This window comes from Megascapheus bottae, chromosome 28, assembly GCF_031878675.1.
Source record: "Megascapheus bottae isolate mThoBot1 chromosome 28, mThoBot2.hap1, whole genome shotgun sequence".
NCBI classification, from domain to species: domain Eukaryota; kingdom Metazoa; phylum Chordata; class Mammalia; order Rodentia; family Geomyidae; genus Megascapheus; species Megascapheus bottae.
In genome coordinates, this window is record NC_143536.1 from 14939354 (window position 1) to 14966101 (window position 26748).

The window sequence follows — 26748 nt, forward strand, 5'->3', positions numbered from 1 at the left end:
ACACGTGATCTCTGTGTTGCAGGCACGGGGTTGGGCGTGGCCATGGGACGGTCTCACTGCTGCCCGGAGGGGGGGGAGCAGACCCCGTGATGTCGGCGGTGGCAGGGCGCGTCCGACGTGGTCTCCCCCGGAAGGCGGAAGCGATGGTCGGGTCCGGAGGCGGGGCTGCAGCACCACACCGGCGGAAGGAGCTCGCGCGGCGACCGCCTTCATCGACTGACTGGGGCGTGGCTGTAGGCGACTGAGGCGATCGCGCTCTTCCTCCTTCCGCGAGCGAGACCGGCGCTGACACTATGTCTACCTACCCCAAAAGCTACAATCCTTTCGACGATGACGCGGAGGACGAGGAAGCGAAGGGCAGTCGCGACCTCCCCAGTGGGCACGACGCTCCTATGGACAGGCAACAGTACTTGCGACAAGAGGTGCTGCGCAGGGCCGAGGCCACAGCCGCCAGCACCAGCAGGTCTCTGTCCCTCATGTACGAGTCTGAGAAGGTCGGGGTCGCCTCGTCTGAGGTGAGCCTGGGGTAGGACTGAGCTGAACTGCCCAGTCTCTCCGTTGTCAGATGTGATCAAGACATGTTTTATTCACGATCTTTTGAGAAAAAAAAATATTCTAATTGCCTACTATAGGTTCTTGTACTAGTGACTTGATAGTTCGTAATAATCTGGTAACTACGTAAAAAGATACGTATCTGGAATACTTGCAAAAAGGCAATTTACCTCGAGACTCTAAGCAGAATTGATACCACTTCCCTCATGCCTACCTAGTTCAAAGGTAAACTCCTGTTTCTGTCCAGGTAACTGAGAGAAATGGAGTGTGTGTGTGTTTTTACAATGTGTTTTTTTTTTTTTGGTGGGGGGGGGCAAAGTCCTTGGTGCATGACCCAGAAAAAGTGGAGAGAACGCTATTGGTGCCAGGTGACACTCGGAGGCATGGTAGCAAATGAGTCTTCAGTTCCTCCTTGACAGCTTCTTTACCCAACATTGTGGATACTGAAGTCCTGGATGCCTGTCTGGACACCTGCTGAGTAAGCCATAACCTGTGTTTGTTTGAGTGTAGGGTGAAATCCTACCGGGACAGTGTGTGGGTTGTGACAGTTTTGTGCTCCAGACAGTCTTTGTCAACTTCTCATCCACAGATTTAAAATTAAAGGTCTCACTTAACACTATTCTTAAACACCATATTCTCTCCTCGGTTTTGTTTAGACAGAGGAAAAAAATAGATTAATGATATATATGCTAAGAATAAGTTTAAGTGCCTTGGCAGCTATGAAAGGGGATAGTTGAAACTGTTGTCTTCCTTCTCTAGTCTTCATAACTCTTCTCTGGCAAAGTTCATTTTCACCTGATTATTTCAGGTTTAGGACAGGCATTGGTGTATTGATTAATTTCTCAAATAGTCATCATTGTTCCTCTAGTGCTGCTAGTATCCTTGAGGTAGCTTTCCCATTCCTATTTCTCCTAATTGAGAATCTATCTTAGTTAATCTCCGTTATTATCTTTAGCCTTGCCTTGTGAAGGAAGTTTGTCTTAGCATTCTTTTTTTTTTTTCCAGTCCTGGGCTTGAGCTCAGGGCCTTAGCACTGTCCTTGGACTTTCTCAAGGCTAGAGCTCTACCACTTGAACCACAACATCATTTCCTGCTTTTTTCTATGAATGTAGTATCGAGGAATCAAACCTGGGTCTTGGTGCATGCTAGGCAAGCACTCTACCACTAGGCCAAACTCCCGGCCTATCTTAGCATTCTTACCTCTCCTGTTGACTGGAGTTTTATAAACAAGGCCAAATGGAAAGTCCTAGCTTAGATTTGGGAAAATCACTTAAAGATTTTTTTGTTTTGTTTCGTTTTTGCCTGTCGTGGGATTTGAACTTTGGGCTGGGTGCTATCCCTGAGCTCTTCAGCTCAAGGCTACCGCTCTACCCCTTGAGCCACAGCACCACTTCCAGATTTCTGGTAGTTAATTAGAGTTTTGTGCCTGGAGCTTATCTTGAACTTTTATCCTCAGATCTCAGCCTCCTGAGTAGTTAGGATTACAGACTTGAGCCAAAGTGCCTGGCTGTTTTTGGTTTTGGTGGGTCAGGTTGAACTCAGGGCCTGGCCGCTGTCCCTGAGCTCTTCAGCTTAAGGCTGGTGCTGTACCACTTGAGCTACAGCACCACTTCTGGTTATCTGGTGGTTAACTGGAGCTAAGAGTCTCACTGATTTTCGTGACAGGGCTTACTTTGAACCTTGATCCGCAGATCTCAGCCTCCTGAGTAGAATTATAGGCACAAGACACCACCACCTGGTTTTACTTGAAGTTTTAGGACCCTGGTAACCAGGTCAGTTTTTCCTGCAACAAAGTATTACCATGTTTTCCAGATTGCCCTTAAACTTGAAAGTCTCCTCTTTCAGCCTCTGTATTATGCACAGGTATAAACAACTACATCTGGCTCTGAACAAGTCACTTGATTGAGTGTCCTAAGCAAAACAACAAAGACCTATTTCAAATATTTGAGAGACAACTTTTAACCAGGTATAGGGAGCCAATCTGTAATCCTAGCATTCAGGAGGCTAAAGCAGCTAAGTCAGGAGGATCTCAAGAACCAGGCCACTCTCCTTGCCTATAGCTTGTCAGTCGTCACTGACAGATGGGGGGAAACAAATAAGATTGTAGCAGAGGCTTTCAAGGCTGAGGTACAGGCAAGTGATGAGGGATGTTTTCTGAGAACACAGGGATATGAACTGGCTTGGCTACAGGAATCCAAAACAATGATATGATCAGAGAAGGAAAAAGAAAAGGCAGTTTAGGACACATAGTAAGACAGAGGGGAGGGTCTTAAAACTCACAAGAATTAAAAACATAGAAGATGTGAATTGTGTGATACAAATAGTGGTATCATGTCCCATGATGCCCCAGAGGTCTTCCTTCTCTCTAGGCAGTAGGGACTATGAACACAGAAGTATAGGAGGCTTGGCTTGAATGTTTTTCAGAGAGGTATTGTATGAGATGACTATCTGGGCAGGTGATAGGCTCTCTCACCGGCATGATTACACATTGAATTTTTTCCACAGCTGAATCAGTTCTGTTATTCCCGGAAGTTAGGAATGATTATTACCTCATCCAAAGTAGTCTGAACTATCCAAACTGCCTCTGAATCACAGTCATTCCCTTCAGTGTTCCAATGGGATTGGAGAAACTAAGCTCTCCTGCTATGTATGCACAGTGTGGTTTCCCACAAACTCTAGTCCAGTGACCTTCTTAGATGGATACCTTCTGGATACCCAGCACATAAAACATGCCAACACAGGACAGAGTTTTATGAAAGATTAGGAGTTTGCAGATGATACAAAGTTGGGAAGATCATAATTCAGTCCCATCTTGGCAGAAGTAGAAAAATTACCTAGTCAAGTTACCTCTAACAAAGAAGAACTGCCATTATACTACTATGTAAACTAGCAAGGTTGGTTTCTAGGTGAGCACTCTACCACTAGGCCACACTCCAGGCCCAAGGTTGGTTTCTAAGAAGGATTTTGGCCCCGCTAATAAATATCAAAGGACAGAAAAGCAGTTGGACAGGGGCAGATACCTCTAGTATGAAGCCCTGGGTTTGAGCAAAATAAAACTTAAGGATAGTGTCCATGTCCTGAGTTCAAGCCCCAGGACTGGGGGTGGGCGGGGGCAGCGTTGTCCCTGTACTCTTCAGCTCAAGGCTACCACCCTACCCCTTGAGCAACCGTGCCACTTCTGGTTTTCTGGTAGTTAATTGGAGATAAGAGTCTCATGGACTTTATTGCCCAGGCTGGCTTTGAACCTCAATCCTCAGATCTCAGCCTCCTGAGTAGCTAGGATTTCAGGCATAAGCTACCATGCCCAGCTTACTGTTTGGGTTTTTAATGTCGGTGTTAAGTTCGGTTAAGCAGGTAACTTCTGTGTAGTTGGTCCCCTAATACTGGGTATTGGGGTGCTTTGTACCATTGGCTTCTGACCCAGACATGGTTATTATACACCCTTTCACCACCCTGCCCAAGAACCCCACTTGCATAGGGCTCTCTGCTTCCCTTTCATCAGGCTAGCATATTCTAGTGGTATTTTCTGGGGCCTAGAATCTCAATTCAGCAGAACTTAGGGGGAAGCCAAATGGCTGCCATAGTAGCATCTGTGAAATGGAGATTTAGTAGAATTCAAACAAAACACAAACTTCCCTGACCTACAAAACCCATCTCCATATTTTTTGTAGCAGTCAGCCAGCACTGACCCCATGCCGAGTGATGGGGAAGACAAGAACACCATCTCCTAGCCCAAGCATTGGCCATGGAGACAATCTATTTTGATGACCTCATAAATTAGACACAATGCCACAGAGCATACCCTCCTATTTTGGTCTTAGAGTAGTCAGTTCTCAGCCACGTGCTGTGCTGAACCGACATAGCCTTCCAACGCAGCCCACAGTAATTCTGAGGCAGCAAACTTCTTAGTAACAGCTTATACAACTGGGAGCCAGTGGCTCCCACATAAAGTCCTCGCTGTGCCGTAGGCTGAGACCCAAAGATTGCCATTGAAAGCAAACATGGGAGGAAAAGTCCATGCAATTTTTATTTTTGTCGGTTATAGGGTTTGAACTCTCGGCCTGGGTGCTATCCTTGAGTTCTTCAGCTCAGTTTTCTAGTGGTTAATTGGAAAGTGCCTGGGCTGGCTTTGAACCACGATCCTCAGATCTCAGCCTCCTGAGTATCTAGGATTACAGGCATGAGCCACAGCACCCAGCCAGGCAATTTTCTAGTTAACCTGCAAATAGCTGAAAGCAGAGCCTCAGCTCAAGTGGAGAGTGCCAGCCTTGAGTGAAAAAGTTAGAGGACAGAACCAAGTCCTGAGGTTAAACCCCAGTACTGGCACACTCTCTCCCCACCCCACCTCTCTCTCTCTCTCTCTCTCTCTCTCTCTCTCTCTCTCTCTCTCTCTCTCTCTCTCTCTCTCTCTCTCTCTCTCTCTTCGCAGTCTTTGGCTTTCTACCTGCCTGAGTGGCCCTTTTCACAATATCCTACTTTTCTTATGGATGTCACATAGACTCAGCTGATTTCAGTTCCAGAAACTAGAAGCCCCAAGGCCCCCATCATAAGTCACCTTGTGAACATAAACTCACTGATCTAGCCAAGTCACTCAAGTAAACAGAGACACTCTTATCAAGCAGGATATTCCAAGGGAAAGGAACCAGGCAAGGGCCAGATCTTTTTGGAGTGTGAGGGTGTAGACAACTCAAACTTTTGCTCAATCCAACTACCAGACATGTGAAATCAGTGGCACCATCATCACTACCTTTGCTCTCAGTGAGTTTGTGTGTGTGTGTGTGTGTGTGTAATAGTCAGGAGATAGAACCCAGTCCTCATGCATAATGAACAAACTACAAACAACCCAGCAGACCTTTTATTTTATTTTGTTTTATTGTAGTTGTTGACTGTAGGGGTTGAACTCAGGGACTAGACACTGTCCCTGAGCTTTTTTTTTTTTTTGGTCAGTTGTGGTGCTTGAACTCTGGGCCTGAGGCTCTTCAGCTCAAGGCTAGTGCTCTACCACTTGAGCCACAGCACCACTTACAGTTTTTTAGTGGTTAACTGGAGATAGAGTCTCATGGACTTTCCTGCCCTGGGCTGGCTTTGAACCACAATCCTCAGGTCTCAGCCTCCTGAGTAGCTAGGATTATAGGTATGAACCACCAGTGCCGGGCTTCTTGAGCTTTTTTGCTCAAGGCTAGTGCTTTGCTAGTTGGAAACAGGGCCACTTCCAGTTTTCTAGTGGTTAACTGGAGATAAGAGTCTCACAGACTTTACTGCCTGAGCTGACTTCGAACCATCATCCTGGGATCTCAGTCTCCTGAGTAGCTAGGATTATAAGGTGGGAGCCACTGGCACCAGGCCCAACAGGTTTTCATATAAACTAAGATCCATGGCACAGCTACTCCAGGCAGAGCTCAGATTTGAATGTGTTCCACACGGGTGCCCCTGCCAAGATTGTGCCTGCTCCCTTGGGAGAGGTGAGGTGTGCTGGAGATTAATTTCAAATTTCAAGATTACTAACTCCAGACTGACATCCATATACTTACCAGTTTGTTTCTGGGTTTAAATATGAGCTCTATAGGAGAACCTCATCATCAGGAGAGAGGAGCACCATCTGATATTAAATAGGGACGAGGTAGACACTGCCCTTGAAAGGTTTTAGCATTGTTTCCTCTGTGTTCCCAACCAGATCCTATTGGCTCTCCCTATTCTTTCTCCCTCAGTGCTGCGCTCACCCATCCACTTCCTCTCTCAGTGCCTCAGCCGTCCCTGGCTGGCATGTTGCATCTTCTGTTTCATGCTTTCTACCCCACCTCATTCTTTTTTTTTTTTTTTGCCAGTCCTGGGGCTTGAACTTAGGGCCTGAGTGCTGTCCTTGGACCTTCTCAAGGCTAGAGCCTTGCCACTTGAGCCACAGCACCATTTCCAGCTTTTTCTATGTATGTGGTACTGAGGAATTGAACCTGAATCTTCATGCATGCTAGGCAAGCACTCTAACACTAGGCCAAACTCCTGGCCCCAACCTCATTCTTCAGACTTCCTAATCTCTCAGCCTTTACCTCTCTCTGTGTGTCTGTTTTGTGCTAGTTCTAGGTCCTGAAATCAGAGCCTGAGCACTGTCTCTAGCTCTTTCCCCCTCAAGGTTGGAGCTGAAGGTTTTAAGCAACACCTCTACTCCCAGCTTCTTAGCAATTAATTGGCCTTTTCCATTCCACCAGGGTAGGTCGGTGGACTTCAAACCTTGATCCTGAGATCTCAAGACTTCTGAGTAGCTAGGATCCTTCCCACCAGGCCCTCTCAGCTTTCATTCTATCCTCTAATCTTATCAGGAATCCTCTCTGACGTACAGTTTCTTTATACTAGTGGAGAAATCTTTCTCTCACCCATTCCCACAGAACTACCGCAGCAGAAGAGCCTCCCCATGTGAATATAATGGCCTTTCTCCTCTATCTCTCCCATAAGACTAAGCTTAGTAAAGCAAAGACCTATTCTGTTGCATTCAATTCCTAGTACCACAATGCAACTTTATCTCACTAAGCACTGTTAGGACAGAGATTTGGGGAATGTGTTATTTCCCCCCCACTCCCAAGTTCCTGTATCGGGAAGGGTACCTGGCAGAGAGTAGTTGCTCATTAATATCTGGGCTGTGATCTCTCGGCACTTTTTTTTTTTTTTTGCCATTCCTGGGCCTTGAACTCAGGGCCTGAGCACCATCCTTGGGTTTTCTCAAGGTTAGAGCTCTACCATTTGAGCCACAGCACCACTTCTGGTGGTGCTTTGAACCTGGGTTGGCTTTGAACCTTGATTCTCAGATCTCAGCCTCCTGAATAGTTAGGAATACAACCACTAGCACCTGGCCACCTGGCCATGTGGCCCCTTCTAAAGGATAGGAGCATACCTCAGGACAGAAAGGCTTGAGGCCTTTTTTTTTTTTTTTGTCATGGGGCTTGAACTCTGGGCCTGGGCACTGTCCCTGAGCTCTTCAGATCAAGGCTATCGCTTTTTTTCTATGTATGTGGTACTGAGGAATGGAACTTGGGTCTTCATGCATGTAAGCACTCTACCACTAGGCCAAACTCCCAGCCCTCAGGACTTCTGTGGGTATTTTTGTGCTTTTAAGGATCCTCTGAGGGACCTTGAACATGACTAGCCTGGATAGATATCACCTCACTTGAAGCAGTCTTAAAGGGTCTTTGTCTACCTGTCTTCTGTTTTCCCTTACAGCCCCAAGGATCACTATTTGACAAGCCAATTTTTTTTAAACAACAGCCAGAGAGAAATTGAATTGTTTTCTATCTGTATGTCTGTTTTTCTTTCCTTTATTCCTAGCTCTTATACCACCAGTCCAATCAGATCCTTTCTCTGATCTTTTATTTTCCCATCTAGCTTTTTGAACTCCTTGCATGAACTCAAGTCAAGAGATCTAAGGAGACCTTATCACCTATAATGTTAAGTAATTACTGTGTACTTATCCTTCCCCAAAGTGAATGAGGGGGAGTGGGCCATATTCCAAAGCTTACCCCCCTCACAGTCACCTTGAAAAAGACATGATATGGCCCACTTCCTGTTTTGTTTTGTGTGTACGTTGGTCTTAGGGCTTGAACAAACTCGGGGCCTGGGCCCTACCCCAGAGCTCTTCAGCTCAGTGTTAGGACTCTACCACTTTGAGCCACAGCTCCACTACTGGTTTTCTGGTGGTTAATTGGAGGTAACAATCTCACAGACTTTCTTGCCTGGGTTGACTTTGAACTTTGATCCTCAGATCTCAGCCTCCCAACCACCAGCAGCTGGTGATGTGGCATACCTCAGAACAGAAAGGCTTGAGGCCTTTTTTTTTTTCCCAGTTGGTCATAGGGCTTGAACTCTGGGCCTGGACACTATCCCTGAGCTCTTCAGATCAGGACTACTGCCCTACCCCTTGAGCCATGGTGCCACTTCTGGTTTTCTGGTGATTATTTTACAGACTTTAGTGCCTGGGCTGGCTTTGAACTATAATCAGATCTCAACCTCCTGAGTAGCTAGGATTACAGGCATGAGCTACCACACCACGGCTGGCGCGTGCGTGCATGCGCGCGTGTGTGTGTGTGTGTGTGTGTGTGTGTGTGTGTGTGTGTGTGTGTGTGTGTGTGTGTGTGTGTGTGTGTGTGTATTGTGCTAGTATTGGGGCTTATAATCTGGACTTGATCACCGACCCTTAGCTTTTTCTCTCAAAGCTAGTTCTCTAACACTTGATTCACAGTTCCATTTCCAGTTTTTTTTGCTGATTTATTAAAGATAATAATTGGCTGCAACCCCTGGTCTTAGATCTTAGCCTTCTGAGTAACTAGATTGCAGTAGTGAACCACCAGCTTCCAGGCTCTGTCAAGTCCTTCTTTCTTGTTGGTTGGAACTGAGTCACAAGCATGCTGAGTCCAGTGATTTTCTTTGCCTTCGGGGCGGGGTTTTAGAAGAAATCCCTCTTACATTGCTGACCTTATGACATCTAGTGAACACCATCTTCCACCACACAGAAAAATTCCCGATAGCAGAACAGCAGTTCCTCTCTGGCCTTCCTGCAGGACAAGGACACTCACCTATCTCTCTATTTCTGTCATAAACATCTGCATCAGATACCTGCTTTTGCTAGGTAAAGGTTGCTCATGCCTATAAGCCTAGCTACTCAGGGGGGAAGAGATCTAAGGATTCCAGTTCACAGCCAGCCCAGTCAGAGAAGTCTGTGATACTCTTACCTCTAATCAGCCACCAAAAAAGCTAGAAGTAGAACTGTGACCCAAATAGTAGAATGACAGCTTTGAGCAAGCAAGCTAAGGGACATTCACCATCCCCCAACCCCCAGCCCCCCCCCAAAAAAGATAATCTGCTTTCTTCCCCAGGTCAGCACAGTAACATAGTCTAAGACAATGTGTCACTTGGCAAAATGAGATCTCACTTCTCACTAAATTGGAAAAGGTTTTTTTATTTTGTTTTGCCAGTCCTGGAGCTTGAACTCAGGGCCTGGGCACTGTCCTTGGACACATTTTGCTCAAGGCTACTGCTCTGCTACTTGAGCCACAGTGCCACTTCCAGCCGTTTCTGTATATGTGGTACTGAGGAATCAAAGCCAGGACTTCATGCATGCTAGACAAGCACGCTACCACTAAGCCAAACTCTTGGCCCTGGAAAAGGATTTTTTTTTTTTTGCCAGTCCTGGGCTTGAGCACTGTTCTTGGACTTTCTCAAGGCTAGCGCTCTACGACTTGAGCCTCAGCACCACTTCCGGCTTTTTTCTATGTATGTGGTACTGAGGAATTGAACCCAGGTCTTTGTGCATGCTAGGCAAGCACTCTACCACTAGGCCAAACTCCCAACCCCTGGAAAAGGATTTTTTTGTCAGCTGTTTTTTACCCCTCAATATAGTTTATAGAGGAGGACAGGGGAAGTGGTGGTATAAGATTAATCATGCCAGGAAGAGCTGGCTGTCAGCATCATAACCTCTCTGCTGGTATGACAGCACATTGTGGCCACTCTCTAACCTCAACTGATAATTTTTCAATTTCTAATTCAGCTGTTATCCACACCATGAAAAATCAGCTGGAACTAAACTATTAGAAATAAGCCAGGTATTGATGATTCACATCTGTTTTTAATTAACTTTTTTTTTTTTGCCAGTCCTGGGCTTGAACTCAGGGCCTGGGCACTGTCCTTGAACTTTCTCAAGGCTAGAGCTCTACCACAGTACCACTTCTGGCTTTTTGTATGTGTATGTGGTACCAAGGAATTGAACCCAGGGCTTTGTGCATGGTAGGTGAGCACTCTCCCACTAGACCATGTTCCCAAGCCCTCACATCTGTAATTTTAGCTACTCAAGAGGCTGAGATCTGAACATTGAAGTTCAAAGCCAGCCTTTGAAAACCTGTGAGACTCCATTTAAAACTGGAGACAGATAAATAAAGAACTGGAAGTCAAGCTGTGGCCTTAGTGGTAGAGTGCTAATCTTAAACAACAACAACAAAAAGCTTATGGACGGCACTCAGGCCCTGAATTCAAGCTCCAGGACTGGCATAACCCATGCGCGTGCGTACACACACACATGCCAGGATCTGGTGGCTCATGCTTATAATCCTACCTACTAAAAAGGCTACAATCTGAAGTTCTTGGTTCAAAGCCAGAAGGGGGCTCAAGAGATAGAGCACTAGCCTGGACTACAAGAGCTCAGGGACAACATGCAGACCTAAAATTCAAGCTCCAGGCCTAGCAAAAATAATAATAATAATAATAATAATAATAATAATAATAATAATAAATTTAGAGGTTTTAAAATGTTGACACAGTGAAGGGAGACAATGCTGAAATATTTTTAAATATGTAACTCCCTAGCTCAGTGATAAGATGAACTGAGTTTAATAATATTCAAGCCAATATTTCAGCTTTTTACCTATACAATAGATTTTAAAATTTCATCCACTAGCTGGGTGCCAGTGGTTCACACCTATAATCCTATGTACTTAGACGGCTAAGATCTGAGTCTCATGGTTTGAAGCCAACCTAGACAGGACAATCCAAAAAGCCAGAAATGGAGTGGTACCTCAAGTGGTATAGCACTAGCCTGGAACAAAACAGCAAAAGAGCAATGCCCATACCTTGAGTTCAGGCCCCAGTACCGGCAAAATCAAAACAAAGAACAACAAACCCAGGTAGAGCCAAAGCAGATAGAGAACAGAGGCTATTGGATAGAATTCCATTTCAGAGATACTTGGGGCTCACTTGTCTGAAGGGGCTTTGAGAAGTGGCTTAAATCAAATGAAGACTGAGCTTTGCAAGTATCCAAATGAGAAAAAGTAATATAAACAAAGACCTGTGACATTTTAAAACTGATGCACTAGAAAGAGACATTAATAGAGCTTAGAAAGGACACTAGCCTGTGAACTAGAATTTGAAGATTTGGCTAAGGCTGTAGGCTTAATTGACCCACTGAAAACCCTCATCTGAACAGGAAGAATCCAAGTACCAAACAGTATGGGAGCAGAGACATTGCCAGCTCCAACCCTGACAAGAACGGTTGGGACTAGAGAAGATAAAAAAGCTCTGGACTCTGACCCACAGGCATACCCCATCCCTCTGCATTCTGTGAGTCAGTCTCTCAGGCAGCAATCCAATAGCAAAGAAAGCAAGTAGAGATAGTGTAGTAGGGAGAGACAGAGGAGTATGTTGTCAGAAAGGATAGCATACCTCTTACAGATGATCTCATCAGCCCCTGAGGGTTTATAAAGGGTCCATTTTGTTCTGATTAAAAGGAATTACAAACAAGTATAATACCACTCTCTCTGGTTTTTCTCAGGAACTGGTCCGGCAGCGAGGAGCCCTAGAACGCACAGAGAAAATGGTGGACAAAATGGATCAAGACTTGAAAACCAGTCAGAAACACATCAACAGCATTAAGAGTATGTTTGGAGGCTTTGTCAATTACTTCAAATCCAAACCAGCAGAGACTCTACCAGAACAGAATGGCACCCTCGTCCCCCAGCCCAATAGCAGGTGAGTGAGTGCAGCTTTAGCCACTTCGATATGTAGTAGCAGGTGTAGACTAGGTTGGGAGTAGCCAAGACTTTTAGGCCTTGTCAGTGCCTTCATAGTACCCAGGAACACTGTAGGGAGGAATTCACTTTTAGACATGCTGTAAAGAGAGACATTCTTGTTTTTGCTCAGTTGTGGGGCTTGAATTCTAGGCCTGGGCATCGTCCTTGAGCTCTTTAGCTCAAGGGTACTACCTTACCCCTTGAGCCACAGCACCACCTCGGGTTTTCTGGCAGTTAATTGGATAAAAGTCTCATGGACTTTCATGGATTTTCATGCCTGGCTGTCTTTGAACCACAATTCTGATCCTCAGATTACAGGCATGAGCCACCGGCACCCAACTCTTTTTTTTTTTTTAAACATTGAGCAAATCTTTATTTAAAAACTAAAGGAGGGCCAGGAGTTTGGCCTAGTGGTAGAGTGCTTGCCCAGCATACATGAAAACCCATGTTCAATTCCTCAGTACCACATACATAGAAAAAGCTGAAAGTAGTGCTGTGGCTCAAGCAGCAGAGTGCTACCCTTGAGAAAGCCCACGGACAATGCTCAGGCCCTGAGTTCAAGGACTGCCAAAAACAAACAAACAACAAAAACTAAAGGAAGTAAAGGCACTGGTAGCTCACACCTATAACCCTAGCTATTTGGGAGGCTGACCTCTGAGGATTGAGGTTAAAAAAAAAAAAGCTCAGGAATGGCACCCGGCCCTGAGTTCAAGCTCCAGGAGTGACACCAAAAAAAAAAATAATCAAAAAACAAACCTTAATGGAAGTATACAGGAAATACATTGACTGGGCAGGTACCATGCACTGGATCTTAGCATTGTAACATACAGCATAATAGGTGGTCAATTAATGCTAGCTATAATGATTGCTTTCTTTATTCTTCCAGCTTGAAGGTAAGGAATCAGTATTATCCCATTAGCAGTTATATTAGTTTGCTCAGGTTGAATTTTAAAAGACCACCAGCTGGGTTCCTTGAACACTAGGGATTGATTCTTTTATAGTTTTGGAGGCTGTAAGTCCAAATCAAGGTGTTCAACATTGCTGATTTCTTCTAAGGCCTCTTACTACATCTTTTCTTTTTTTTCTTCCTTTTTGGCCCGTTCTGGGGCTTGAACTCGGGGCCTGGGCACTGTCCAGGCTAGTGTTCTACCACTTGAGCTATAGCACCACTTCTGGCTTTTTCTGTGTATATAGTACCAAGGAATTGAACCCAACACTTCATGCATCCTAGGAAATAATTCTACGACTAGGCTACATTCCCAGCCCCTCTTACCACAACTTCACATGGTCCTCTATCTGTGTGTATGTATATCTTAAATCTCTTCTTTTTTTTTTTAATTGTAATTTTATTATCATTAAATGTTCTGCAGAGAGGTTACAATTTCATAAGTCAGGGAATGAGTATATTTCTTTTTTTGGAGATAATGTCACCCCTTCCTTTGCTTTCCCTCATTTTCCCCTTCCATCTCTGCCCACAAGTTACATAAGTCATTTTCCACATAGTGTATACTGAATAGCATGATTGCATTTGTTCATCCCTTCTCCCTCCCTTTCTGTGTCCCCCCTAGCCACTCAAAGCAAAAACTTAACACCACCACCAACAGCAACAACAGCAGACATGCTGCTTCTGATTGTAGTCATCTGATTGACTTGTAGTCTGTAATTCTTCACAAAGAATGTTTCTAAGCTGGATACTAGTGGCTAATGCCTATAATCCTAGCTGCTCAAAAACCTGAGATCTGAGGATCATGGTTCAAAGCTAGCCTACACTAGACTCCAATTAACAACCAAAAAGCCAGAAATGAAACTGCGACTTACGTAGTAGAGTGCTGGCCTTGAGTAAAAGAGCTATGGGACAGCACTCAGGCCCTTAGCGGGCCTGGGCACTGTTATTGAGCTTCTCTTGTTCAAGGCTAACACTCTGCCACTTGAACCACAGCACCACTTCCAGCTTTTCTGTTTATATGGTACTGAAGAATTGAACCTATGGCTTCTTGCATACTAGCTAGGCACTCTACCACTAAGCCACATTCCCATGAGATAGTCTCTTTTATATCCATATGCCCTCTCCTGGGGCTCTTGGAGAATTACATCCCTGAACATTGCCATAAAAACCTTTAAAGTCATGTGGTTCCAGAGACCACATAGTAGAATTTTACACAGCCATTAGAAAGAATAATATTGGGGCCAGGATAGTGGTAGAGTGCTTGCCCCAGCATGCCCTGGATTCAATTCCTTGGTACCACATACATAGAAAAGGCCAGAAGTGGTGCTGTGGCTCAAGTGCTAGAGTGCTAGCCATGAGAAAGCCCAAGGGCCTTGGACCTGAGTTCAAGCCCCAGGACTGGTTAAAAAAAAAAAAAAAAAAAAAAAGGAAAGAAAAGTATGTCATTTGCAGGGAATAAATGGATGTGAAACAAATCATGTTAAGTGAGTAAGCCAAACTCAGAGAGACAAACAGCACATGTTTTCTCTCATGTGGCAGCTAGATAAATTATAGAGGACTCTAGGCATTCACACACAGAGAAAGCAAAGGAGGAACACAAAGGTACCGTTCCCTCAGTGCCTCTGACCTTATAAATAATATTTATCAAAATGAACTCCAGGAAATGGAAATAAGAGGGCTTTATTTTTGACTTTTTTGTGTTATTGGTTTATTTTTCTGTGTTTAGAGAGGTTATGGAGGCACAAAAAGGAAGGGACATAGGGTGACAAATGAACTAATGTTACTCAGTAGAAACTATGTTGAAAAGGAACTATACAACTTGGGGGTAGAGATTGGGAGAGAACAAAGGAAGAGGTGATATTGTCCAAAAAGAAATGTGCTCATTACCTGATTTATGAAATGGTAACCCCTCTGTATATCGCATTTATAATAACAATTAAAATTTAGAAAACTTGAAGCTCACCAGGTGAGGTGGCTCAGGCCTGTAATCTTAGCTACTCAGGAGGCTGAGATCTGAGGATCGTGGTTCAAAGACAGCCTGGGCACTAAAGTCCATGAGACTCTTACCTCCAATTAACTAGCAGAAAACCAGAAGTGGCTCTGCAGTTCAAGGAGTAGGTCAGTAGTCTTGAGCTGAAGAGCTCAGGGACAGCACCTAGGCTCAGAGTTCAAGTCCCATGACTGACAAAAAAAAATGTGAAGCTAGACATCAGTGATGTGTGCCTGTAAATCCTAGCTACTCAGGAGGCTGAGATCTGATGATAGTGGTTCAAAACCAGCCAAGGCAGGAAGGTGTGAGGCTCTTCTTTCCACTGATCTACCAAAATGCCAAAAGTGGTGTTGTGTGGCTCAAGTGTAGAATACTAGTCTTGAGAAAAAAGAAACTTAGGGACAGTACACCCCCCCAACACACACACACACACACACACACACACACACAAACGTGAAACCTTAGTGAAGCAGCTTATCATACTTTAGTGAGATAGACCTCAACGAACTCAGTTATATATCCTGCCTGGCTTTCTGCCCAAAGTCACACTAATCTATAATGTTCTTGCCATTACTTAGAAAATTTTTAGAAAGCAACATTTTTTGTTTTATTAAGATAGGGTCACACTGGAACTCACTATGTAACTCAGACTGGCCTCAAACTTGTGATCCTCTTGCTTTAGCCTCCCAATTGTTGAGGTTACAAGCATATCTCACTACACCCAACTGGAAAAAATCAAAAATTTTATTGAAACAGCTCACAAATGTGCAGATCCATTACTCAAATGTTTATTGAGGTGAATCTCACAGCTTTGTAGTCAAGACTACTACAGTGACCCTATGTGGTTCCTCCTCTTCCTTCTTCTTTGGCCAGGCTTAGGACTTGAATGAAGGCCTGGTCACTGTTCCTGGCCACTTTTGGTTTTCTGGTGATTAATTGGAGATGCGTCTCACAGACTTATAGGTGTGAGTCACAGCACCTGGCAAGAGCATATTCTTGAAGAAGTTGTAGAAGGGAGACCCCTTCTTGGGGCCCCAAAAAGGGAAGGTAGAGGAAAGGTGAATAGAGCAGCTTTTGTGTGTATATGTATATATACACAGGCTTGAATTCAAGGCCTGAATGCTGGGTATGCTTCAAATGGTAGAAAACCCATCTAGCAAACAAGGGCAAATAATTCAAAGCCCAGCTGTGCTTCTGAAGCAGTTATATTCCTCAGCCCACAGTGCCCTTTGTAGGGGCTGCCCAGATCCCTGTTTTGTCCAGGAGTTTAACCCAGGAGTTGGTCAGGAGTTTAGCATTTGCTAATCAACACTTAGGAATCACTTGAAAATGCTGACAACACTGATTTTTTTTGCTTTGCAAATGTTTTTGTTTTATCCAGATTGAAAGAGGCTATAAGTACAAGTAAAGAACAAGAGGCAAAATACCAGGCCAGCCACCCAAACCTCAGAAAGCTGGATGAAGTAGGTAAGTAGAGATCTATGTACACTTATACATTTGGATCCTGGGGCAAGAAATTTCTAGCTCTAAAGCTGGGCATGGTGGCTCACGCCTGCAGTCCTAGCTACACAAGAGGCTGAGATCTGAAGATCGAGGTTCAGATCCAGCCCAGGCACAAAAGGACCTGAGACTCTTATCTACAATTAACCTATAGAAAACAGGAAGTGGGACTTGGCTCAAAAGTAGGGCCATAGCCTTAAGCTGAAGAGTTCAGGGACAGTGCCGAGACCCAGGGGTAAAGCAGTAGCCATGAGCTGAAGAGCACAGGGACAAGGGCCTAGGCCTAGCCCAAGCCTCATGACCCACAAAAAGAAAAAAAAAAAATTCTAGCTCTGACTCTGAGGGATGTGGGGTCAGATGCCTCTCAGCAGTTGTAGGCAGGGGCTAAGTGACAGGCCTTAACAGACTGGATGTGCTCTTGGGGAACCAAAGGTATGGGTTAAACTGGGTGTAGTGGCTCACACATATAATCCTACCTACTCAGAAGGCTGAGTTCTGAGAATCACTGTATGAAGTCAGCCTGAACAGACAAATCCAAGAAACTAGTTAACAAGCAGAAAGCCAGAAGTAGGCCTGAGTTGTAGAGCACCAGCCTTGTAAGGGATATTGCCCAATGTCAGTGCCAGCACAAAATAAATCACAGGAAGGGAGGGAGGGAGGATGGGATCCTTGATATTGGGAAAGCTAAGTTTTGAGGATCAAGATTTAGAACCAGCCTATGTAGACAAATCTGAGAGACTCTTAGCTCCAAATAACCTTCAAAAAAAGCCAAAAGTAGAGGCATCACTCAAATGGTAGAGTATCAGCCCTGAGCTCAAAAATGTAAGCCTATGAGTTCAAGCCCATGAACCAGCATTTAAAAAAAAAAGCAGAGCTGGGAGTTTGGCCTAGTGGTAGAGTGCTTGCCTAGCATGCACCAAGACCCGAGTTTGGTTCCTCAGTACCACATACATAGAAAAAAGCCAGAACTGGTGCTTGTGGCTCAAGTGGTAGACTCTAGCCTTGAGAAAAAAAAACCCAAGGACAGTGCTCAAGCCCTGAGCCCAAGCCCAGGACTGGCAGAAAAAAAAAAAAATAGAAAAACAGCAAGCTGGGTACAGCTGAATAGCTGTAATCCTAGTTACTCAAGAGGCTGAGATCTGAAGATCCACAGTTCAAAGCTAGCCTGAACACTAAAAGTCCATGAGACTCTTATTTCTAAGCTATCCATCAGAAAATCGGAAATGGTGCTCTGGCTCAAGGGGTAGGGTGGTAGCCTGTTTTGAAGAGCCAGGGACAGTGCCCAGGCCCAGAGTTCAAGCCCCATGACCGACAAAAAAATAAAACAACCAAAAAAAAAAACGATCTTAGGGAAACACTAGATTGCACCCAGCCCTGTCAGAAAAGTTCATGAGACTCTATTTCCAAGTAACTACCAAAAAGTCAGAAGCGGCTGGGGCTCCACTAGTAGAGTGCTAGCCTCGAGCACAAAAGCTCAGAGACAGCACCAGACCCTAGGTTCAAGCCACAGGCCTGCACCCCCCCCCCAAAAAAAAGGTTATAAAATTAATTAATTAATAAAGCAAAAAAGAAGAGACCTGATGGAGAAAGCTCAGAACATACTTAATGGATACAGTTCATTCTGAAAATATAAACCATGGGAGAAAGCTAGAGAAAACTAAAACACAAAGGGCCTAAGAAACCATTCCCACTATCTCTTTGAAGAAGGACAGGAAGGAAGAGCCTGCACCCCACGCAAAAAAAAAAAAAATATATATATATATATATATATACATATATATATATATATATATATCTTCAAGGAATTAGAGCTTTCATTTGTGTGTTTTTATTTATCCCTGAGCTTTTTTTTTTTTTTGTCATGGGGATTGAACTCCAGGCCTGGGTACTGTCCTAAACTCTTACACTCAAGGTTAGCACTGTGTCTCTTTGAGCACCACTTCTAGTTTTCTGGTAATTAATTGAAGATAAGACTTTCCTGCCCAGGCTGGCTTTGAACCTCAATCCTCAGCTCTCAGCCTCCTAAGTAGCTAGGATGACAGGCATGATCCACCAATACCCAGCATCCCTGAGCTTTTTTGCTAGAAGCTAGTGTTCTGCCATTTAAATCACATCTCCAATCTCACATCTCAGCCTCCTGAGTACCTGGGATTCCAGGTGTGAACCACTAGTGCTCAGTTTAATACCATTTAGCATCTTTGATTTTTCAAATTTGTCTCTGCCAGGTGTGATAACATGCACCCACTTAGGAGGCTGAAGCAAGATGACTGCTTAAATGACATAGCATGACCCTGTCTCAAGAAGAAAGGGAAGGAAGAAGAGAGGGAAGAAGTGGCAAGATTGGAGGAATAGCTCCATGGCAGTGTGTATGCATAGGATGCCTAGGTTCATTCCCAGCACCAAAATTTAAAAAGTAAAAATATGACAGTCTATCTCCTATGTCTTGTCCATGAGTCTGTGTCATTTTGCAGTGATGCAGTTTCTCTATTAAATTGTTATTTGTATGGGCTTGTTTCTAGAATTTATATCCCACATCTAGCCAGGTGATAGATAGGTTTAGGTCTGCCAAGGATTGAGGGAAAGGCTGGAGTCTTTCTCTGATGCCCCCCTGGGAACATTTTCCTCCAGCCCTTCAACCTACCCAGGATTCTTGCTCCCTGGTGTGTTGTATATATTCCCACCCCTGACTCTCTTCACGCCCCCAGAGCCAGCCACTTCATCTCTTCCACACATTTTCCAGATTAAGAAAAGTGTTGTGCCTGAGCACCTTTAGCTCATGCCTATAACCCTAGCTACTTAAAGGCTGAGATCAAAGGATCCAGGTTCAAAGCCAACCTGAGCAGAAAAGTCTGTGAAACTCTTAATTCCAATTAATCACCAAAAAGCTGCCAAAAGAGCTGTGGCTCAAGTGGTAGAGCACTGGCCTTGAGCAAAAAAGCTAAGGAACAGCCTTAAGTTCAAGTCCCAGTACACACACATACACACACACACACCAAAAATCAATGTTGTGGGGCTGAGAGTTTGGCCTAGTGGTAGAGTGCTTGCCTAGCATGCATGGAAACCTGGGTTCAATTCCTCGGTACCACATACATAGAAAATGCCAGAAGTGGTGTTGTGGCTCAAGTGGTAGAGTGCTAGCCTTGAGAAAGCCCTAGGACAGTGCCCAGGGCCTGAGTTCATTCCCCAGAGGTATAGTTAATGGTGAAATGCTTGCTAGTATGTATGTACAGCACTCTAGGTTTATCATTAGGGGACACACACACACACACACACACACACACACACACACACACACCAGTTTTTTTGTTTGTTTGCTTTTTGTTTTTGCCAGTCCTGGGACTTGAACTCAGAGCCTAGGCACTGTCTGTACACTTTCTCAAGGCCAGTGCTCTACCACTTGAGCCACAGCACCACATCCAGCTTTTTTTTTTTTTTTTTTTGCCACTCCTGGGCTTGAGCTCAAGGCCTGAGCACTGTCCTTGGATTTTCTCAAGGCTAGAGCTCTACCACTTGAACCTCAGCACCACTTCCAGCTTTTTTCTATGTATGTGATACCGAGGAATGTAACCCAGGTGTTCAGGCATGCTAGGCAAGTACTCTACCACTAGGCCAAACTCCTGGCCACATTGAGCTTTTTCTGTGTATGCAGTATCAAGGAATTGAACCCAGGGCTTCATGCATGCCAGGCAAGCACTCTACCACTAACTAGGCCACACTCCTGACCCCCACAATCAGTTTTATGAAGCAACATTTCAAGGTACACCAGTTAACCATTCTTTTGATGTTTCTTTTTAAACTCAGATGCTGTCCTTGAAGGGCCTGGTTCTGTGAGTAATGAGACTTACCCAAAGAATCCACACCTTCGAGCCTATCACCAGAAGATTGACAACAACCTAGGTAAGACTGAGAGCTGTAGAACCTCTATAATCTACTTCCCCAAAGCAGTGTTTGCCCAGCACAGCTCATGCACCCAAAGCCACCCAACATCGTGACGATTTCAGTGCCTCACTATCTCAGGAATCCACCCACTTTTCTCATGTTGTTTCCAGCCTTGCTGAGCCATCTCCAGCTTGGATACTGACAATAGCAGAGACCTTCAAGTCTCTGTGAGGCCTAAATGCAACCTGGATACAACACTTATTTCATTCTCCCTAACTAGACACATGGAGCCCTATTTTTCCCCTCTGGGACATGATGCTTCTTAGGATTGGCTGATTCTGACAAGCATAAAGGAAAGCACCAGGGGATGGAGTTTGGCCTAGTGGTAGAGTGCTTGCCTAGCATGCAAGAAGACCCAGGTTCTACTCCTGGGTACCAAATATGTAGGAAAAGCCAGAAGTGGCACTGTGGCTTAAGTGGTAGGGTTCTAGCCTTGAGAAAGTCCAAGGACAGTGCCCAGGCCCTGAATTCAAGTCCCCAGGACTAGGAAAAAAAAAATAAAAAAGGAACTATATTTTTACCATCCACTGTTACTTTTGCAGGGGTTGTTAGCCTTTTATTTTGTTGAGATAGGAAGTCTCCTTTCTTTCTTTCATTCTTTCTTTCACCAGTCAGGGGCTAGGTCTGGTCCTTGACCACTTTTGCTCAAGCACTCTACCACTTTTGCTCGAGAGCTCTACCACTGGAGCCTCAGCACCACTTCTGGCTTTTTCTGTGTATGTGGTACCAAGGAATCAAACCCAGGGCTTCATGCATGCTAGGCAAACACTCTACCACTAGGCCACACTCCTGTCCTGGAGATATGGAGTCTTACAGTGTTAAAGTTGGTCTCAAACTCCTAGGCTCAAGCCATCCTTCCCACTTGGTCTGCAGAGTAAGCAGGCACATATCACCATGCCTGACATCTTGGTCAGGAAAATCCTTGAGACCCTCAATTACTCCAATTAACCAGCAAAAGCACAGAAATGAAGTTGTGGCTCAAGTGACAGAGTGTTAGCCTTGAGTGAAAAAGCTAGAGAGAGTGCTCAGGCAATAATAACAACAACAACAAACAAAACCCAAAAAGACTGAAGACACAGATTAGTGTAAGGCCCTACATTTAATCACCAGTGCCACAAGTGGAAAAAAACTAGCATAGAGCCAAAAGCCCTTTAAAACAAGTACACTTGTTAGGTGGTGGTGGCTCACACCTGTAATCCTAGCTGCTCAGAGGCTGAGATCTGAGGATCACAGTTCAAAGCCAGTCTGGGCAGGAACATCCATGAGACTCTTAATCTTCAATTAACCAACATAAAACTGCAACTGAAAGATGCACACTGATTTTGCTTATATTGTAATGCTGTTCTAAATGCTTATATGTGCTGACCCTATCACTTAGCGTATGATCATTAATTTCACAAGATAGAAAGCTTACAAATACCACTTCTTGTCTCTCTTCTGGTTCTTTACTGATTGGTTCTTTTCAGTAAAAGGGGAGAGCATTGCCCTGGGCTGTCCCACATCCCAATGTGCATGCACAAGACCCATCCATATACACACATGCATGTATGTGTATAATACACACACACACACACACACACACACACAGTCACAAACATTGGAAAAAGGCCTAACCACTCAGCTTGGCAGAACCAGTCAAGCCAAAACTCATCTATGCAGTTGGTGTATTCATCAGGAGATGGAGTCCCTCATGTCTGTCCTCCCATCCTTGCCCTCATTTCTCTTCAAAGCATCTGTTCCCGGAACACCTTTCCCAGACTCCCAAGACTAGTCACGCAGTCTTGGTAGATATTATTCTTTAAAATAAACAATAGAATACCAGGTGCTAGTAGTTCACACCTGTAATTCTGGCTACTCTAGAGACTGAGATCTGATTCAAAGCCATCCTAGACACAAAAGTTGACGAGACTTATTTCCAGTTAACTGCCAAAGAGCTGGAATTGGAGCTATGGCTCAACTGGTAGTGTGCCAGACTTGACCAAAGAAAGCTAACCTGAGTTCAAGCCCTAATGCTAGCACAAAAAAAGAAAAGAAAAGAAAAGAAAAAGACATTAGAGCCAGGTATAGTGGTACATACCTATAATTCCAAGCTATTCAGAAGGTGAAAGAGAGTCATTATTCAAGGCCAACAGGAAAAAAAGGTCACAAAACCCTGTCTCAAAACTAAAGGGGGGAGGGAGGGAAAGTGGGAGAAAAACATAAGAAGGGATATCAATGTTCAAGAAGTAATGTACCCACTACTGGACGAAAGTAACTGTTGTCTGGCCCGGGAGTTTGGCCTAGCGGTTAAAGTGCTTGACTAGCATGCACAAAGACCCGGGTTCGATTCCTCGGTATCCCACATACACAACCAAGCCGGAAGTGGCAGAGACGAGACACAACCAAGCCGGAAAAGTGGCAGAGACAAGACTGCGACGGCGACAGAGAGCGAAAGAAGCGAGCTGAGCTGAAGTGAACAGAGCCCAACCGAGTGGTGGCCGGAGCGAGCGGGGCCGGAGCGAGCAGGACCGGAGCGTGCGGGAGCGAGCCGAGCCAGAGCCAGCGAGGCCGGAGCGAGCGGGGCCGGAGCGAGCGGGGCCTGAGCTAGAAAGGGGGCCTAGCCGGGCCGGAGCGAGCGGGGCCGGAGCGAGCGGGGCCAGAAAGAGAAAGGGGCCAAAAAAAAAAAAAAAAAAAAGTGTTGCCCCGACAATAAAATATGATAAAAAAATAAATCCAGAGATGGCGGTTCACACCTATAATCCTAGCTACTCAGGAGGCTGAGATCTGAGAATCAAGGTTCAAAACCAGCCCGAGCACAAAAGGGTCTGAGACTCTTCTCTTCAATTAACCTCTAGAAAAAGAGGCATGGTGCTCAAGGACATTGTGGTAGCCCTGAACTGAAGAGCTCAGGGACAATGCCCAGGCCAAGTTTAAGCCCCACAACCCACACAAAATAAATAATAATAACTAAAGGGCTGGACCAGGAGCGTGGCCTAGTGGTAGAGTGCTTGCCTAACATTCACAAAGCCCTGGGTTCTATTCCTTGGTACCACATACAAAGAAAGATCCAGAAGTGGTGCTGTGGCTCAAGTGGTAAGAGTGCTAGCCTTGAGAAAGCCCAAAGTCAGTGCTCAGGCCCTGAGTTCAATCAAGTCCCAGGACTGGGGGTTGAAAAACAAAACTAAAGGGCTTATAGATAGGTTTAATAGTGCAGTTCTTATCTAGCATGCTGGGGGCCGTGAGTTTAATCCCTGATACCAAAAGGGGGCAAAAAATCAAACATGGTAAGTTGGTATGGGTTAGTAGTGGAGTGCTTGTCTATCCTGTGGTTTGATCATTTGGATGGGAAGGGCAAGGCACTTGGAAAACAAACAGTACTAATAGTGATTATCCTGGGGAGAAATGGAGACTGGCTCCTACATTAAGCTCATATTATTTTTTAATGCATGATAGATTTTTTTTTAGCTCTGCCTATTTTTGAAAATGTAAATAAAGTCCTAGAACTTATCCTGTCACAACACAGAGGACTCAGTAATCCAGATGTTGCTAAGCACCTGGAAAGGTTAGGATGCATTTCTAGGTGCCATGATTACTTTCACTCAGTCCTACCTATCATTTCTTCCCTCACAGATGAGCTGTCGATGGGACTGGGCCGTCTGAAGGACATCGCCCTAGGGATGCAAACAGAAATCGAAGAGCAGGATGACATTCTGGACCGATTGACAACCAAAGTGGACAAGTTAGATATCAATATAAAAAGCACAGAAAGAAAAGTTCGACAACTCTAAAAGACAGAAATGAAGTTCCACTCCCTGGTGATGAAAAGATTTCAAAAGATCTCTCTTTAAATTCCCAAGAAATTTTACTTATTCTTTAGTATGTTATTAACACGTTTGCACATATTCTAATAGAGTGAATTTTAAGAGATTTTTTGTTGTTCTTGTAATGAAGAAATATGTGTCACACTCTTTCTTAATGCCAACACCTCCCAAAATTTCTTTCAGCTGAATTCCTGAAAGATTTTAGTTGGCTTCTGAACTCCACACACGATGAGGCTAGAATGAGTGAGGAAGTTACATTTCTCACTTTCATGAGTAGATGGAAAGATGTGGGTAGAATTTCAGTCTTAACAGCCACCTCTATTTTTTTTTTTACTGAATTTATCACATTAAGGAACCTTGGGATTCTTCCTACACATTTGTGTAGGAATTGCTGCTTATGCACGCAGATACACGCACACTGAACACCCCCTAAAAACAAATCAAGGTAAGATGCAAAATGAATATTACCTTCTTTGCTTTTTTTTTTTTTTTTTTGCCAGTCCTGGGCTTGGGCTCAGGGCCTGAGCCCTGTCCTTGGATTTTCTCAAGGCTAGAGCTCTACCACTTGAGCCTCAGCACCACTTCTGGCTTTTTGCTATGTATGTGGTACTGAGGAATCGAACCCGGGTCTTTGTGCATGCTAAGCAAGCACTCTACCACTAGGCCAAACTCCCGGCCCTTTTTTATTTTTTTGGTCAGTCATGGGGTTTAAACTCAGGGCCTGGGTGCTGTTCCAGAGTCTCTTTGTGCTCAGGGCTCTACCACTTGAATCACAGTGCCACTTATGGCTTTTTCTGAGTAGTATATTGAAGATCCTCAGATCTCAGCCTACTGAATAGCTAGGATTGCAGGCATGAGCCACCAGCACCTGGCTAGTCTTTTGTTGCCAGGTGGCACCTCTTCCCTTCCTGCCCCCCCAGCTTTGGCACACATTACAGGAAGGCTAAAAGCAGCATGCCTAGAAAGAATTTTGAGCTCTACCTCCCCACCTGCTGTCATCTCATTTGCTTCAGATTCTCCACTGGCTCAAAGCCAACTGGTTGACTGATGGGAGCACTGTAGAGTTAGTGAGAATGGAGTATCACAGACATGATCAAGCAGTAGTCTTCCATCCCTGAGTGCTCTGCCTCTCTGAAAGTTACCACTGCCAGATCTCAATATGGCAGTATTTATTCAGTGCCTGGGGTCTCCTTGACTTCCACTTAGTCTTCTACACTTCCTACAAAGTAACATTTGAATCACTTGGTTCTCTGCCACCAGTGTTATAACTAGTGCTATGACTGATTCTCCATAAATGTAGCTGACCTTCTATAAAAGAATTTGGCTAAGGGAAAAAAAAAAAAACACCCAGATGCCATTTTAACTAGGCTTAGTTTGTTCATCCCTTTTATTTTGCAAAAGGAAACCTTGACAATTAATAATTAAAATTGATACCTTGCCAAGTCTCATAGCATGTATCTGTAATCTCAGCATTTAGGAGGCAGAGGCAGAATGATTGCAGGTTTAAAGCCAGCCTGGGCTGCATAACACCACCTTGTTTCAAAAAAAATCAAAGAAATAAAAATAAGATTGCTTGGTACATTAAAACTGATATATATTGATGCCTCCAACAAAATAACTGGAGTCACAAATCCCTGAACTTCTTTTTAAAAATTAAGATAATTTAAAGATGGCAAAAGGGACTGATTTTAATAACAAGACAGGTCAGAAACTAAAATAACAGTGCCTTCCACCATAAGACACGTACTCGTCTTTGGGTACTGGCCTTCATGCTTTCCTTTTTCCTTTGGACTCTACATTCTGTTTACAGTGTCGCAAAACAGAAAACCTTTTTTTTTTTTTTTTGGTCATGGAACTTGAACTCAGGGTCTGGACACTGCCTCTGAGATGTTTTGCTCAAGGCTAGCACTCTACCACTTTGAGCCCCAGCTCCACTTCTGGTTTTCTGGTGGTTAATTGGAGATAAGAATCACACAGACTTTACCAGGCCTGCTTTGAACCACAATCCTCAGATCTCAGCCTTCTAAGTATCTAGGATTACAGACATAAGCCACCAGCTCCTGGCACAACAAGCCTATCATTAACAAGGCCCTACCTTCAATCTCTAACACTGTGATTAAAAAAAGAAAGCATGCAAGAAAGAAAGCATGGGGACAATACATTAGAATTTAGTAATTTGTAAAAGTCCCCATCTCTCAATATTCAACCTTCCTGACAATAGAGACAGCAAATCAGCTTCCTGTAAACCCTGGTCATATCATGTGCTAGTCACCTCAAGAATTCTAATCATCTATCCTAGGGTGTGAGGCTTTGATTAAAGGTAATAGACATGTTCTGTTTTGTTCTGTTTGTTTAGTTAATCGGGTAAACTCAATGGTGATAAGGTTAAAACAAAAATAGTAGGGACGAGGAATGTGGCCTAATGGTAGAATGCTTGCCTAGCATGCATAAAGACCCAGGTTCCATTCCTCAGTACCACAG

General features: G+C 44.4%; 1 protein-coding gene across 1 annotated transcript; it reads left to right on the forward strand.

Moving 5' to 3' along the window:
* Positions 1 to 193: 193 nt before the first annotated feature.
* Positions 194 to 24906, forward strand: Snap29 (synaptosome associated protein 29). Its single transcript, XM_090320565.1, has 5 exons — positions 194 to 515; positions 11855 to 12051; positions 16410 to 16495; positions 20330 to 20425; positions 24077 to 24906. The coding sequence occupies exons 1-5, from the start codon at positions 294 to 296 to the stop codon at positions 24232 to 24234; spliced, it is 759 nt and encodes a 252-aa protein (XP_090176691.1). The 5' UTR covers positions 194 to 293; the 3' UTR covers positions 24235 to 24906.
* Positions 24907 to 26748: the final 1842 nt, after the last annotated feature.

Bases quoted from the DNA above. Each gene is read 5' to 3' on its own strand.
- Snap29 (XM_090320565.1), top strand. From the start codon at position 294: ATGTCTACCTACCCCAAAAGCTACAATCCTTTCGACGATGACGCGGAG. The intron at 12,052-16,409 runs GTGAGTGAGTGC...TGTTTTATCCAG, and splicing joins GTCCCCCAGCCCAATAGCAG to ATTGAAAGAGGCTATAAGTA. The intron at 20,426-24,076 runs GTAAGACTGAGA...CTTCCCTCACAG, and splicing joins GAAGATTGACAACAACCTAG to ATGAGCTGTCGATGGGACTG.